Genomic DNA, 13,573 nt, shown 5'->3' with positions numbered 1-13,573 from the left:
TTTGTGTGTGTTGAAGTTTTCAAACCCAAATATTAGCTCTCTGAAGTAAGAAACTGGAGCTTCCTGTCTCTTAATTCCTCAGGGATTGGCATAGTACTCAACATAGAGCAGACTGACGGTCAGCAAATCATTGGCTAATAGGCCAGTGGTTAAAACTGCAAGTTAAAAACAAAGGGCTTCCCAAAGAACAAAGGAAACTCACATACACCCACAAAAAGGAAACCCTTCTTCGATATCTCAAGCCATTTCTTTTAGTAATATTTTTATAAAGGTCTTTGTTTTCCAAACAGCACCTTTACAGACAACAGATCTTTAATCCGCACACAGCCCTGTAAGGTATATATTATCTCAATTTTAAAGACGAGGAAAACAAGGTTCAGAAAGCTGAAATTACCTGACCACCAACCAATAAGCAGCTAGTAAGAACAGCAAACAGAACTCTTATCCAACTGTTCTTCTTTCTACAACACACAGATGACTCCTATCTCTCATAGCCTGCTTTTTCACTTATTCTTTTAACACACTAGCACACATCTCTCCCTGCACCAGGAAATCTTCCTATTTATTTCCTCCACTAGGGCCAGTGGTGTCATGTGGCTGATGCCAGCTGGTATTGTTGCCACTTGACACCCAGGAAGGGAAGACTGATCGGGATCAAGGAAAACCTCTGAAGCTCATTCTTCAGCTCTCCTGTTCCTCCTGTCCAGATTTCCTGCGGAAGGCAGGGAGACAAGAGAGAACGCTCCTGTGCTGACCCAAATACCAGTCCAGCTGGCTGGCACTGAACTACACGCAAACATATAGGCTCTCTTTTTCATCCCAGGAAAAAGCTATCATAACATTTTCATCAAACTGGCTTCTACTTCCAAAATCACTGCCACCATAAGCTAGCTGCTCATGTATTACTTGAAGATTTTAATGGGGGCATTTTTTTAAGTAATAAACTGGAAATGAAGTAAGAAATTGATGTTCCATTGAAAAGTTGTAGTTACAGTGGCAGCTAAAAGGATTGAGGTGATAGAGGGAAAAAAAACTAAAATTATCCCAAGGAGTTTTAAATATTAAATGATCCTCGCCATTTTTTAAAGGTAAGCATCTGAGCTTCTTGATGATATGAAACCAAACTAGGCAAATACATCATTTTTTGCATCTGCCCTAGCTGATCTACCTTTAAATAATCTTGCCATGTCAAATGAGCATGGAGGGGTGGGTTTGAGGATTGGTAGAACATATCTCCTATATTATCTTACCTATACCGTATGTGAGAAGCCCTGGTGGCACAGTGGTTAAGTGCTTGGCTGCTAACCGAAAGGTCAGCGGTTCAAAGCCACCAGTTGCTCCATGGGAGAAAGACGTGGTAGTCTGCTTCCGTAAAGATCACAGCCTTGGAAACCTTATGGGGCAATTCTACTCGGTCCTATAGGATCACTATGAGTTGGAATCGACTAGACAGCCATGGGTTTGTTTTGGGTATACTCTATGTAGTTATCACACTTATGAGAAGGAAAATGAGGATCTAAAGGATAATCAACTTGGCTCAGAGAAAAAGGAGCAGTGCTGGAAGTGGCTAAGTGTATCCAATTCCAGAATCCATGCTCCATTACACCATCTGTATTTTCCCCACATCTGTATATTTCCCCACAATACATCAAATAAGATAAGCCCGGAGGTCAAATGCATTGAAAACTCTGAACGAAGACATTTAAAATGGGCACATTAACCAACACCCCGAAAGCACAATCCATATGTCAAAACCGGTTGCCATCGAGTCAATTCTGACTCATTGTGACCCTATAGGACAGGGCAGAACTGCCCTAAAGGGTTTCCAAGGAGCAGCTGGTGGATTCAAACTGCCAACCTTTTTGATTAGCAGCCAATCTCTCAACCACTGCGCCACCAGGGTTCCATATGCCCAAAGGACTCTAAACTTCTTCATAGGCAATGTTATCACTGGCTCACATGTGGTTATCACAGACCACATATGCTGGACACCATATATAACCCAAGGGAAACATGGTCATGCCTGTCAAAAATTATCTTCAGTGGCCAGTTTATTAAAATAAATAAATAAATAATAATTTACCACTGCCCTACCACTTCCTGATCTTCCTTTTCTTCTTAGGGCTTAAAAGACTTCAGGGTTTTTTGCAGCTAATCCCCGTGAAGACATTTCTGCCTTTCCAAATAAAGAAAGGCAGCAGCATAGCAGGCAATGTCAACACAGCTATGGGGGAGCATAATGTTCAGAAAAACAAGGTTTTTCCTGTGCCACCTGGAACCATCATCTTGTGTGGTGCCTCTGCATTCAACACGAGGACAGGGTAAGGACAAGCAGCATTAGGTACATAAGTAACTGTTCTCCAGCAGTGTGTTCACTTTTTGTTCTACAAGGGGGAAGGCTCTAGTGATTGTAAAGGGAGTGGACTGAAGTCCTGTTCGGCTCTCACATTAAATAACTGTGAAGAGTCATGCCACACCCTCCCCCATCTAAAAATCAAACCAGAATATTGAATCTACTAAGCCAGGAAATTATTTTTTCAAATAGGAAGACATTCAAACTGAAACACCAAAACATGCAGCCATCTTTGTTAAGAGGGATACGGTTACTTCTTAAAAGCATCTCCATACACTCCATTCTTGGTGGAAAAAAAGTTCATAGAAGTCCACGCTTACATAGGTGCGCACACACACTCACGTCCCTTACCAAAAGTGACTTCTCCTTTGCCAGCTTTGTCAAATAGCTGAAAGGCCACCATGAACAAAGCATCAGGGGTACACAGGACAGATTCAAAGGCTACAAATTCTTGAAAGGATATTAATCTGCAACATAGAACAAGGACAATGCATAAAGTTAGTAATTTGTGGAAAATAAAGGCATATCAAAATACACACTAAAAAGAAAAGACATAAAACGTCACTGTCAAAAAATAAAATTTAAATTTGAAAACACTTACAAAGACTTAGAATTTCCTTTTACATATACCCATTGCTGTTGAGTCGACTCAGACTCACAGGGATGCTATAGGACAGATTAGAACTGCCCCACAGGGTATCCAAGGAGCAGCTGGTAGATTTGAACTGTCAACCTTCTGGTTAGCAGCCAAGCTCTTAACCACTGCACCACCAGGGCTCCTTATTTACATACAGTGGACTAAAATAACAATGTACAGAATCTAAAAGACATGGCAGATTTTAGGATAAGGTGACACGCTGAATGCATTATCACTTTAAATGTAACTGTTCTGTCCAACATATCATTTATGCTTCAGACCTCAATCTTTCTTCAGGCATGTTGTTGAATTCTAGAATTAAAGCTTAGATGCTTTAGATAAAGATATGACTGTGTAACAGCAAAATAGAGCAGCTTTGTCATTCATCAATACCTTTATATACCATGTAAAAACAGTTCACAGATATTCATTCATTACTAATATCTATTGACCACATGTAAACTGAACCAGGGTTATTACAGAGGGAGAGGGGAAAAATACAGATAAAACGCCATGAAACATGACCCCCAAGGAACTTACAGTCTGGTAAGGCAGATAATACTAGTTTAGAAATAGCAGCATACGGGAAAGACAAATCATAAGACAAGGACCAATACAATTATAGCAGAATTCTGGTAGGAAATCAAAGAAATCTTTGCGGCAGCGATGGAATTTGAACCGGTCTTGAAAATGAATAAAATCCAGGTATGCAGTAATGGACATAGAAGGGAAGGCATTTGGGCAGGAGAAACACCTGCAGAAAGGCAGATGCGAGAAAGCTAAGAAGTACATAAGGAAAATAGTGAGGAACTGATTTTGTCTGCACAGCAGAGTGCAGAAAAGAGAGCAGTGTGGAATGAGATAGAAATATAGGAGCAGAGATGGTCCTGAAGGTAAAAGCCTGGTCATTCTTCTCTCGGAAGCAAGGAATGACTGGAAGTCTCTAAGGAAGGTAACAACATAATCAAATTTACGCTTCAGGAAGAGCATGACAGGCCAAAGGTGCTTTGATTTCCAAGGAGTAAACAGGTCCATAAATGCTTTCCTAAAAATATTCCTTGCCACTACTTTGTATATTAAATGTCCAAATATCTAAATGATACCGTGAGAAAATCCAAGTCTCTGGAGGATGTGGAGAGAGGAAGAACCAGGAATGTTTTCAAAACATGTTTCCGTATGTTTTATAGAACAGTTCACTACTTCTAAACATCTTAAAGAGAGAACACATTTGTATACAAAATGAGTGTTATAATGTTAACTTAGCTGTTGTCCAGGATGTCTCCTGATTACAATAATGCCAAAAAGAAAGGAAAAATCACACGGTGTGTTCAGTACAGTATCTCTGTATTATTCACCACCCCAAACCCTTCCTTCCCATGCATGGGAATGCTCAGGAACAGCATGTGTTACAGGAGAAGAGCTGCCCAGGACATTTTACCCTCTACCACAGCATCTCTCTCACTGAGAATCTACATGTAGGTAAGACCAAGGGTAGGTGGGGCTATGAAGGGATGCAAACATGAGTCAAACATTCTTGGCTGGCCTCAAGGAGCTTACTATCTGGAAGTGGGGAGGAGGCGGGGGAGATAGTCATTGCATATATAACTACCAGAACGCAAGAGTTAAATGTCAAACATAAAAGAAGAAATAAAATACTAAGGAACCAAACAAAAAGAAGGAGTAATTTATTCTGTTTAAAGAATGGTAGAGGGCTACGTGGATGCATGGCATTCAAAGAACAAATTTGAAAGTTGAAAAGATGCTACGTGGATGCGTGGCATTTAAAAAACAAATTTTAAAGTTGAAAAGATATAGAGATTATCTACTACACCCTTCTTGATTTACTCTGGAGGAATCTAAGGCTGGAAAAGTACAGTGACTTATTTAAAAAACCCATTGCTGTCGAGTCAATTTCAACTGAGGTGACACAGTTGGTTTGTGGCATTTTACCATGAAAACCAGGTATCCTGGTTTCCATTTGACCTGAGCAGAATTCCAACTGGTGTGAGAAGATGGAAAGAGGAGGGAAGGGGAGAGAGAGGACCTTTTGCATTGAGGAAAGAGCAGAACAAAGTATAGAGGAAAAAACAAATGGGGTGTGCTGTGTGCAGGGAAGAATGCAGGAGTTGGTAAGCCTGTATCTAGTAGGACATAAGGAGTAACAGATTGGCTTGAGCCAGAATGTCAGCCACCTCTGCAGGACCTTAAACAACAAACTCAAGAATCTATCTAGACTTATTTGTAGGCAGTGAGAAGTCACTGAAGGTTTTTACATTAATAACTGCTGGGTTCAGATCTTTGTTTTAGGTAAAGGATGGGTGTGGAAGAGGAATTTAGAAGAGGAAAGACTAGATTTGGGGTAGCAGGGGCCTAAGCCAGATTGAAAGCACCAGGAATGAATAAAGAGGAAAGACTGGAGAAGTACAGTAAAGGCGGGAATGACAAAACTTGGTTATGACCAGATGTGGAAGGCTGAGGGCAAAAAAAGAGGCCAGGATGCCTCCAAGACTTCTAATGTGGTTAACTGGTAGAATGATGATACCACCACCAAAGATAAAGAATAAAAAAAAAAAAGCTGAAAGGGACTTGTGCAAGCATGAGAGCAATTCTGACCCTGTTAAAGCTGAGATTCCAGTGGGATCTTCAAATGATGGTGTCCAGCAAGAAGCCAAAAGGACTAGTATGAAACTCGGGAGACAGGTCAAGATTGAAAACACAGACCTTGAAGTCTTTAAAGATGGCTTAAGGAGGGTTAACAGAGATGGAAAAATCACATTGATTAAGGGTAGGGTTGCACAGCTGATTATTGTAATTATTGTCCATCAGTTGTGTGATATTTACAATGATGACACACAAAAATAGATGCTGAGGCTGCTTATGTACAACCAAACCCCTCATGAGATCTAGTTCCTTTGGAGGTTTAGGGTCATGGTTTCATGGGACATCCTAGTTAATTGGCCTAATAAATGTGTTTGGTGCTTTTGTTCTACCTCCTCATTCACTGCATAGTGCCTGGAGTCTTAAATGCCTGAAAGTAGCCATCCGAAACACATCAACAGGTCTCTATTCACCTGAGGAAGGAGAGTCAGGAATAGGAAGAGGATATGGAATGTGTGGCTAATTGCTTCCATGAACAACTGACTCCTTTGCTATGAGACCAAAAGAACTGGATGGTGCCCGGCTACCATTACTGAATGTTTTGATCAAAGATTCTATAGTAGAACTCTGATCAAAAGGGGAAAAATGCAAAACAGAATTTCAAATTCTTATGGACTCCAGACTTCCTGGAGCCATGGAGGGTAGATGAATCCCTGAAATTATTGCCCTGAATTAATCTTTAAACCTTAAATCAAAAATATACCCGGAAATCTTCTTAAAACAAAACCACTTTAGCTTAACTAGTAAAAAAAGGTCTGCCTTGAGCATTGTGCTCTTTTAAGAATTATCTGTAAGGGATGAATTCACAATAGCAACTCAAAAGATTAGATAGGAACCTTAGGGAGCAGTGAATTTATGTCACTGGGGGAGGAACAACTCAGAAAAGGAGGATGAGAATGGTTGCACAACCCGAAGAATATGATCAATGTCACTAAATTGTATGTGTAGAAACTGTTGAATTGCTGTATGTTTTGCTGTATATATTCTCAACAATAACAAAATTAAAAAAAAAATCATAGGAAAAAAAGAAAAGATGGCTTAAAGCTGTCGATGAACCTACCCAGAAACATTCCATTGAGGGATGTTTCAATTTCCTCTTGAGAAATACTTTAATAAAGGAGAGCCTTTCACCTCCACCTCACCACACCCCAGACAGCTAAAACAGGACAGAGGCTTTCTTCTTGCCCCACTCCACACACCCGACCCCCACCTCTGAGCAGGCCAAACAACCATGCAGCCACCCTGAGCTCACTAGTTTAATTTGCTGGCTGTCTGCTAAGGCAGGAAACAATCATATTTGTTAAACTACCCCAGCACAGTTAAAGGAGAATCACACAGTGCATTATCTAGATAGAGGACATTTTTTAAAAACTGTCTAAATAAAGAAAGGCTTCAAATGCAATAAAGAGGACATCTTGCCTCTCTCAAAACAGTACAAGAAATCTGAGGACGATATCTGTGCGCGAACAAATTCTCCCCTGGCAATGCCAATGCGGTTTTTGTAATCATAACTGGTCAGTGAATACTCTAGTATTTTAGGCACGTTACTGATAACAAGCAGCCCTGGTGGCACAGTGGTTAAAGCGTTCGGCTGCCAACCGAGAGGCTGGTGGTTGGAACCCACTAGCTGATCCACAGGAAAAAGATGTGGCAGGCAGTCTGCTTCCATAAAGATTTACAGCCTTGGAAACCCTATGGGGCAGTTCTAATCTGTCCTACAGGGTTGCTATGAGTCGGAATCTACTAGACAGCAACTTATTTTCTTTTTTTACTGAAACCAGAAAGGTATGTAATTTGGTAATCCTGTTAGATACAAGTATTATACATCTATGTAGGAGGTATATAGATTGAATCATGAAATCATAATGTATCACTATTCATCAAGATCATTTGGATTTTCAAGGTAATCTGACTAGAAGGCTATCTAGAATAATTACATAGTACTATAGTCATTTACAACACGGTATCTAAAAACATTTATATATATTTTAGTATAAACAGTACTTTAGTCTTGCTTTACAGATTTAATGGGTATTAGCATAAGTTACAACAAAGAATACAAGTTCAATCAAGTTCAGAGTTGGCTGGTGAGCTCACTTAGTTCCTTTTCCAACCCCATCCTCTTTGACAATGATAGATGCTCTTCAAAAGAAAATCACAGGATTCTCATTAACTCTGTAACTAGTATCTAAGGAGCAGTATTTCACACTAATAGTCACTTGCATCAACTAACATGGACGCAAATCCAGAGGTCACATTTTCATAGGCCAGTGCCACTCAGAGATAACGGAGAGCACTGGTGGTTCAGGGGTAGAATTCTTACCTTTCGTGTAGGAGACCAGGGTTCAATTCCCAGCCAACATACCTCGTGCACAGCCACTACCAGTCTGTCAGTGGATGCTTATGTGTTGCTATGACGCTGAACCGGTTTCAGCACAACCTTCAAACTAAGACAGACTAAAAAGGCCTGGTGATCTACTTCTGAAAATCAGCCAGTGAAAACCCTACGGATCACAACAGGACTGGGCAGCATCCCGTTCCACTGTGCACGAGCCACCATGAGTCCACGGATGACTTGACGGCAACTAACAACAAGGCATCTAACTACTCTTTCATGATTCTCATGCTACCAGAGACTCTTTAAGAAAGTTATTTTTGTTTTCCAAATTACTAGAACTACTCTTCTCATTCTGGAAGCCATTTATAACATCAGCCACTTTACAACTCTTTTAAAGTCCAGCCTAAACAGTTCAAGTGCTGCCTACCACTATAAAACACTATGCCAAAGGGAAAAAAACACACGGGATAAAAGCTAAAAGTCAACTGCACCTGCATACTGTGCTTAAAAGAATCTGAAGGTTTTTTGTTTCCTAGGGCTGCCATGACAAATACTGCAGATTGGGAGCCCTGGTGGCGCAATGGTTAAGCGCTCGACTGCTAACCGAAAGGTTGTGGCTTGAACCTACCAGCTGCTCTGCAGGAGAAAGAACAGGCGATCTGCTCCCATAAAGACTACAGTCTTTTAGGAAACCCTGTGGGGAAGTTTTACTCTGTCCTATAGGGTTGCTATGAGTCGGATTCGATTTGATGGCACACAATAGCAACAACATACAAACAGAAGTTTACTCGGGCTAAAATGCTGATGTACATTGAGTCTACTCACTAAGGCAATGTGATTGATGAGAACATCGCTCTTAAGATCCTGGTGAAGAACCACATGGTATCTGGTGGAAAGCCAGCACCGTGAGTTTAAGAGCCTGCAGTGGCCACCATCTAGAATCTCGACTATGTCCAGGTATTGATCATCGATGTGTTATCTCCATTCTCTGATCAAAAGGAGGGAATGATTTAGGAAATAATATTGGAGTTATTATTCCCTCTTCTTGAGCATAGAGAATGTGACCCTGCTGGAGCTGGGCTCACAAGGACTCACAAGAACACATCAACTGGGCCCTGAGGTATAAAGACAATAGCTAAGATAATCTTGGCAAATATCTTTTAGGGAAAAGTTCACATAAAGCCAATCAAACAGAACACAAAAAGACTTTCTACTCTTATCTTTTCCTATTAGCATTTAGTGAATAGACATTTGTTGGACCAGTGAAGACCCTCCTGACTGTAGTTACTGAAACCTGTACCAATAATTGTTAAGAAAGACAATTCAAAATGTAGGATCACAGTTTCTAGCCAATCTGAAAAGGCTAAGCTTTCAATGGTTTTGCCCATTTGTAATCTTAATATATACTGATGATTCTGTAATGGTCTTTGGACTCGGGCAGACATGGCTGTGGCAGCATGCTTGTCCATTTTCCCATTCTTGTCTATTCTGTAATATTCTCTGGACTCGGGCAGACATGGCTGTAGCAGCATGCTTGTCCGTTTTCCCACTTTTGTCTGTTCGGTGATATTTCCTTGAACTTGGACAGACATGGCTCGGGCAGCACGGTTGTCCGTTTTCCACTTCTGTCCTTTTGAATATATGCCGAATAAAACTTTCTTTTTGCTTTACTAAAAAAAAAAAAGAAGAAGAACAGAAGTTTATTATCACAGTTCTGGAGACTAGACAGCAACGGGTTTGCTTTTTAGGTTTTTTTGGAGACTAGAGGTCCAAAGTTGGCTGGCCTCAAGGAAATTGCATTGATTCCTTCTGAAAGCTCTAAGAGAAACTATTTCGTGCCTCTTTCCTAGCTTCTGGTGTTGTTGTTAGTTGCCATCTAGTCAGCCTCCTCCTCATAGCAACCCCATGCACAATGGAGCAGAATGTTGCCTGGTCCGGCGCTATCCTCATAACCAGTCGCAGATCTGACCACTGTCATTCATAGGATTTTCAATGGCTGATTTTCAAAAGTAGATTTCCAGGCCTTTCCTCCTAGTCCATCTTGGTCTGTTCAGCATCACAGCAACACTTAAGTCCCCAGTGACAGGCAGGCGGTGACTGCGCATGAGGTGCACTAGCTGGGAACCAAACTCAGGTCTCCTACATGGAAGGCGAGAATTCTACCCCTGAACCACCAATGCCTCAAGCTTCTGATGTTAGTTAGGTGCCACTGAGTCATTTTCAACTCAAAGCAACGCCATGTGACAGAGAAGAACTGCCCCATAAAGTTTCCTTGGCTACAATCTTTACAAAAGCAAGTTTCCAGGTCTTTTTCCCAAGGAGCCACTAGGGAAGTTCAAACCACTAACCTTTCAGTTAGCAGTCAAGTATTTAACCATTTGAGCCAGGTAGTCCTTGGCTTACAGCTGCAGCATCACATGGCATCCTTCCTGCATTAACCTGTCCCTGTGTATCTTCTCCTCTTTTTGGTTTGTAGAATTAAGACCCACTCTACTCCAGTATAACCTCTTGTTAAACTGATAACATCTTCAAAGACTCAATTTCCAAAGGTCATGTTCACAAGTACTGGAGGTTAGGATTTCAACACATCTTTTTGGGGGTCTGGTACAGTAAGTTACTTGACATGACCCTTCTAGCCATGGTCTTTGTGACTTCCACAAAATGATTGGGTAGGATTATGCAAATAAGGTGCTTGTAGCCCTTGGTGGGGGGGGGGGGACCATGCAAATAAGGTATATGGTGCCCCTGAGTATCTTTGGGCCCAAGGTTTGCTGGTGGAATGGTGTGCCTCTGGGCACTTATCAGTGGAGCTGAAGAGCACTTGCCCCAGGTCAAGCACGAGGGCCCAAGATCAAGCAGGGTCCAGTGGCAGAGGCCTGCCTGTGGGCATGACTGAGGAAGAAGCTCTCCTGATCAAAGAACTGTATCCTGAAGTGTACCTGTTACTTCCCAAATAAACCTCATAAATGGTCTGTGAGTTCTTTGTGGCCATTGCAACAAATTAGCAAGTCCAGCAGGTAAGTAGAGAGTGCCATTGGAGGGATGGCTGGTGTCAGAATTGGTAAAACCCATTGGAGGGTGGTGGTATGTCTGACCTCCACCTTATAGGAATGAGCCTTGAGCTGATGCTGATGGTGATTCTCTCTCCTCTCTCTGAAGTTAGACGTGGTGATTCTCTCTCCTCTCTCTGAAGTTAGATGAGGAGGTCTGACGTCCACATGTCATTTTTATTCCAGGACACAATTCAGTCCATAACGGGAAAAGTGGCAAGTAACAAGAGAACTAGAGATATACTGTTCAGTAGGTTCAAAGGAAGGAAAGACTATTGCTAGATTGAGAGAAAGGAGATGGGGAAAGTCTTACTGAAATTAGGAACACATGACATCAGAGTGAAGCTGTGATCAAGTGAACATGAGATCAGTCTTGACTCAGGGAAGAGAAGATCAAGTAAAGATAGAGGTAAGGGAAGGAGAGTGTACACCAACCACAGTGTGGGCTCAGTGCCTGCTCTGTGTTCTGGGCACAGGCCAGTGCTGGAATTACACTGATCAAGAATGTAATCTCTGCTCCCAGAACTGGTGGTCCAGTGGGGTAGCAGGTGGGCCAGAAGCCAAGGAAGGAAGACCAGAGATGAAGAGTCATAAAAAGTGCAGGTCTGCTGGAGTGAAGGCAAGAGCAACGGAAAGTCTGGTGATCCCCTCCTGATTGTGAAGGGCCCTCAATGTAGGCAAAGGTCTGCATTTTTTAGTAACATGATCAACTTGTGCTTCAGAAAGTTTGATCTGGCAGAGGAGTGGTAAATGAATTGGAAGGGGAAAAGACTGGAGCTGGGGAGAATCCAGGAAAGAGGCCATAAAGACCTGAGAGAGAAAGAAGGGCTCCTTATACCAAGGGGAAACCCTAGTGGCGTAGTGGTTAAGAGCTACAGCTGCTCACCAAAAGGTCGGCAGTTCGAATCCACCAGGTGCTCCTTGGAAACTCTATGGGGCATTTCTACTCTGTCCTACAGGGTCACTATGAGTTGGAATCAATTCAGTGGCAATGGATTTGGTTTTTTTTTTTTGGTTTATACCAAGGAGATGGCAATGTAGAGTGCTATGATCTCCACAGGACTACTTTACAACACAGCCAAGAGTCTTAAGAGTGTCTATACTATTTGAGAAGAGCCCTGGTGGTGCACTGGTTAAGTGCTTGGCTGCTAACCAAAAGACTGGCAGTTCCAACCCACCAGCAACCCCATGGGAGAAAAGAGCTGGTGATCTGCTCCCATAAAGATTACAGCCTAGGAAACCCTATGGGGCCATTTTACACTGTCTCACAGGGTTACTATGAGTCAAACTAGATTAGATAGCACACAACTACATATACTTTGACACTGCAATCCCACTTGGATTTTATCTATAGAAATAATTATGAATGTGTACAAACTTCTTGCCACAGGATGTTCATGCAGCATTGTTGATAACAGTGAAAACAACCTCAATATACAATGATAGGAGACTAGTAATAAATAAAGGAGCATTCACACACACAATACTATCCAACCATTAAAAATGATTATAAAGCAAATTTGTGGTACCAAGTAAAAGATATAGTTACACAAGGTATGTATAGAACAATTCTATTTTGCACACACACGCAGTCTGAAGGATGCACACCAAAATGTTAGCAGTGGGTATCTCTAAGTGATTAAACTGTCAAAATTTTAAGTTTTTTTTTTCTTTTTGCTTGCCTATATTTTCTAATCTTTTCAATAATACACGTTATATTATTTCTGTAATAAGAAAAATTAAAATTTATAGAAAACAAAACAGCACGGACCTAAACTTGGGTAATGGAAGAAAGAATGAATAAGAGGTGGGAGGGTAAAAAAACGCAAAACTGAAAAAAAAAAAAAAAAAAGAGACACTCTGAAAGAATCATACTAACTTCTGGTTATCCAAGGTGGATAACCTCCAGTTTTCTTCCTTCCTGCTGTTGCTTATTCTCACTCGGCAGTGGCTCACACCCCATGTGGTCCCTTTCACCTCCTTCCTACCTCTTATCTCTAGGCCAGCTCTGCGGCTATGAAAGTTGAAGCAAATGCACATAAGAATCTGCTCTGTTCTAGAGGGTTCTGGACAGAGCTGGAGAAGGATGTAGAACATAATTCTAACTCACAAAAAAAAGACCAGATTTACTGGCCTAAGAAGACTGGAGAAACCCCAAGAGTATGGCCCCCAGACACCCTTTTAGCTCAGTGGTGAAGTTATCTCTGAGGTTCACCATTCAGCTTGGGAGTGGACAGCCCCAAAAAACCAAATGAGACTAACGAGGTACAGCAGTCCAGTGACAAGGGCCAGAAGGTAGAAGGGGACAAGGAAGCTGGTGATAGGGAACCCAAGGTTGAGTAAGGATATTGTTGATGTGTTGTCAGATTGTTAACCATTGTCATAAGGCAACATGTGTAGTAACTGTTAAATGAGAAACTATTTTGTTCTGTAAGCTTTCATCTTAAGTGAGAATAACAGCACAATTGGAAGAGCGTAGTCAATGTCACTGAACTGTGCATGTAGAAATTTTTGAAATGGTATATCTTTGGCTATGT

The 13,573-nt window shown here is 41.5% G+C and overlaps 1 protein-coding gene across 2 annotated transcripts in view; it reads right to left on the bottom strand.

Annotated features, from left to right (window-relative positions):
- Window positions 1–13,573, bottom strand: part of SLC25A13 (solute carrier family 25 member 13) — a 222,051-nt gene that overhangs the window by 128,457 nt on the left and 80,021 nt on the right. The window contains exon 4 of one of the 2 annotated variants that reach the window (XM_012558304.2): window positions 2,705–2,820. The exons of the other annotated variant lie outside the window; for it this stretch is intronic. Within the exon in view, the coding sequence (XP_012413758.1) occupies window positions 2,705–2,820 (116 nt within the window). The remainder of the gene's footprint in view (window positions 1–2,704; window positions 2,821–13,573) is intronic. 2 annotated transcript variants of the gene reach the window in all.

Source organism: Trichechus manatus, unplaced genomic scaffold, assembly GCF_000243295.1.
Source record: "Trichechus manatus latirostris isolate Lorelei unplaced genomic scaffold, TriManLat1.0 scaffold00156, whole genome shotgun sequence".
In the NCBI taxonomy this organism is placed as follows: domain Eukaryota; kingdom Metazoa; phylum Chordata; class Mammalia; order Sirenia; family Trichechidae; genus Trichechus; species Trichechus manatus.
This window is presented reverse-complemented; position numbering and strand designations above follow the sequence as displayed.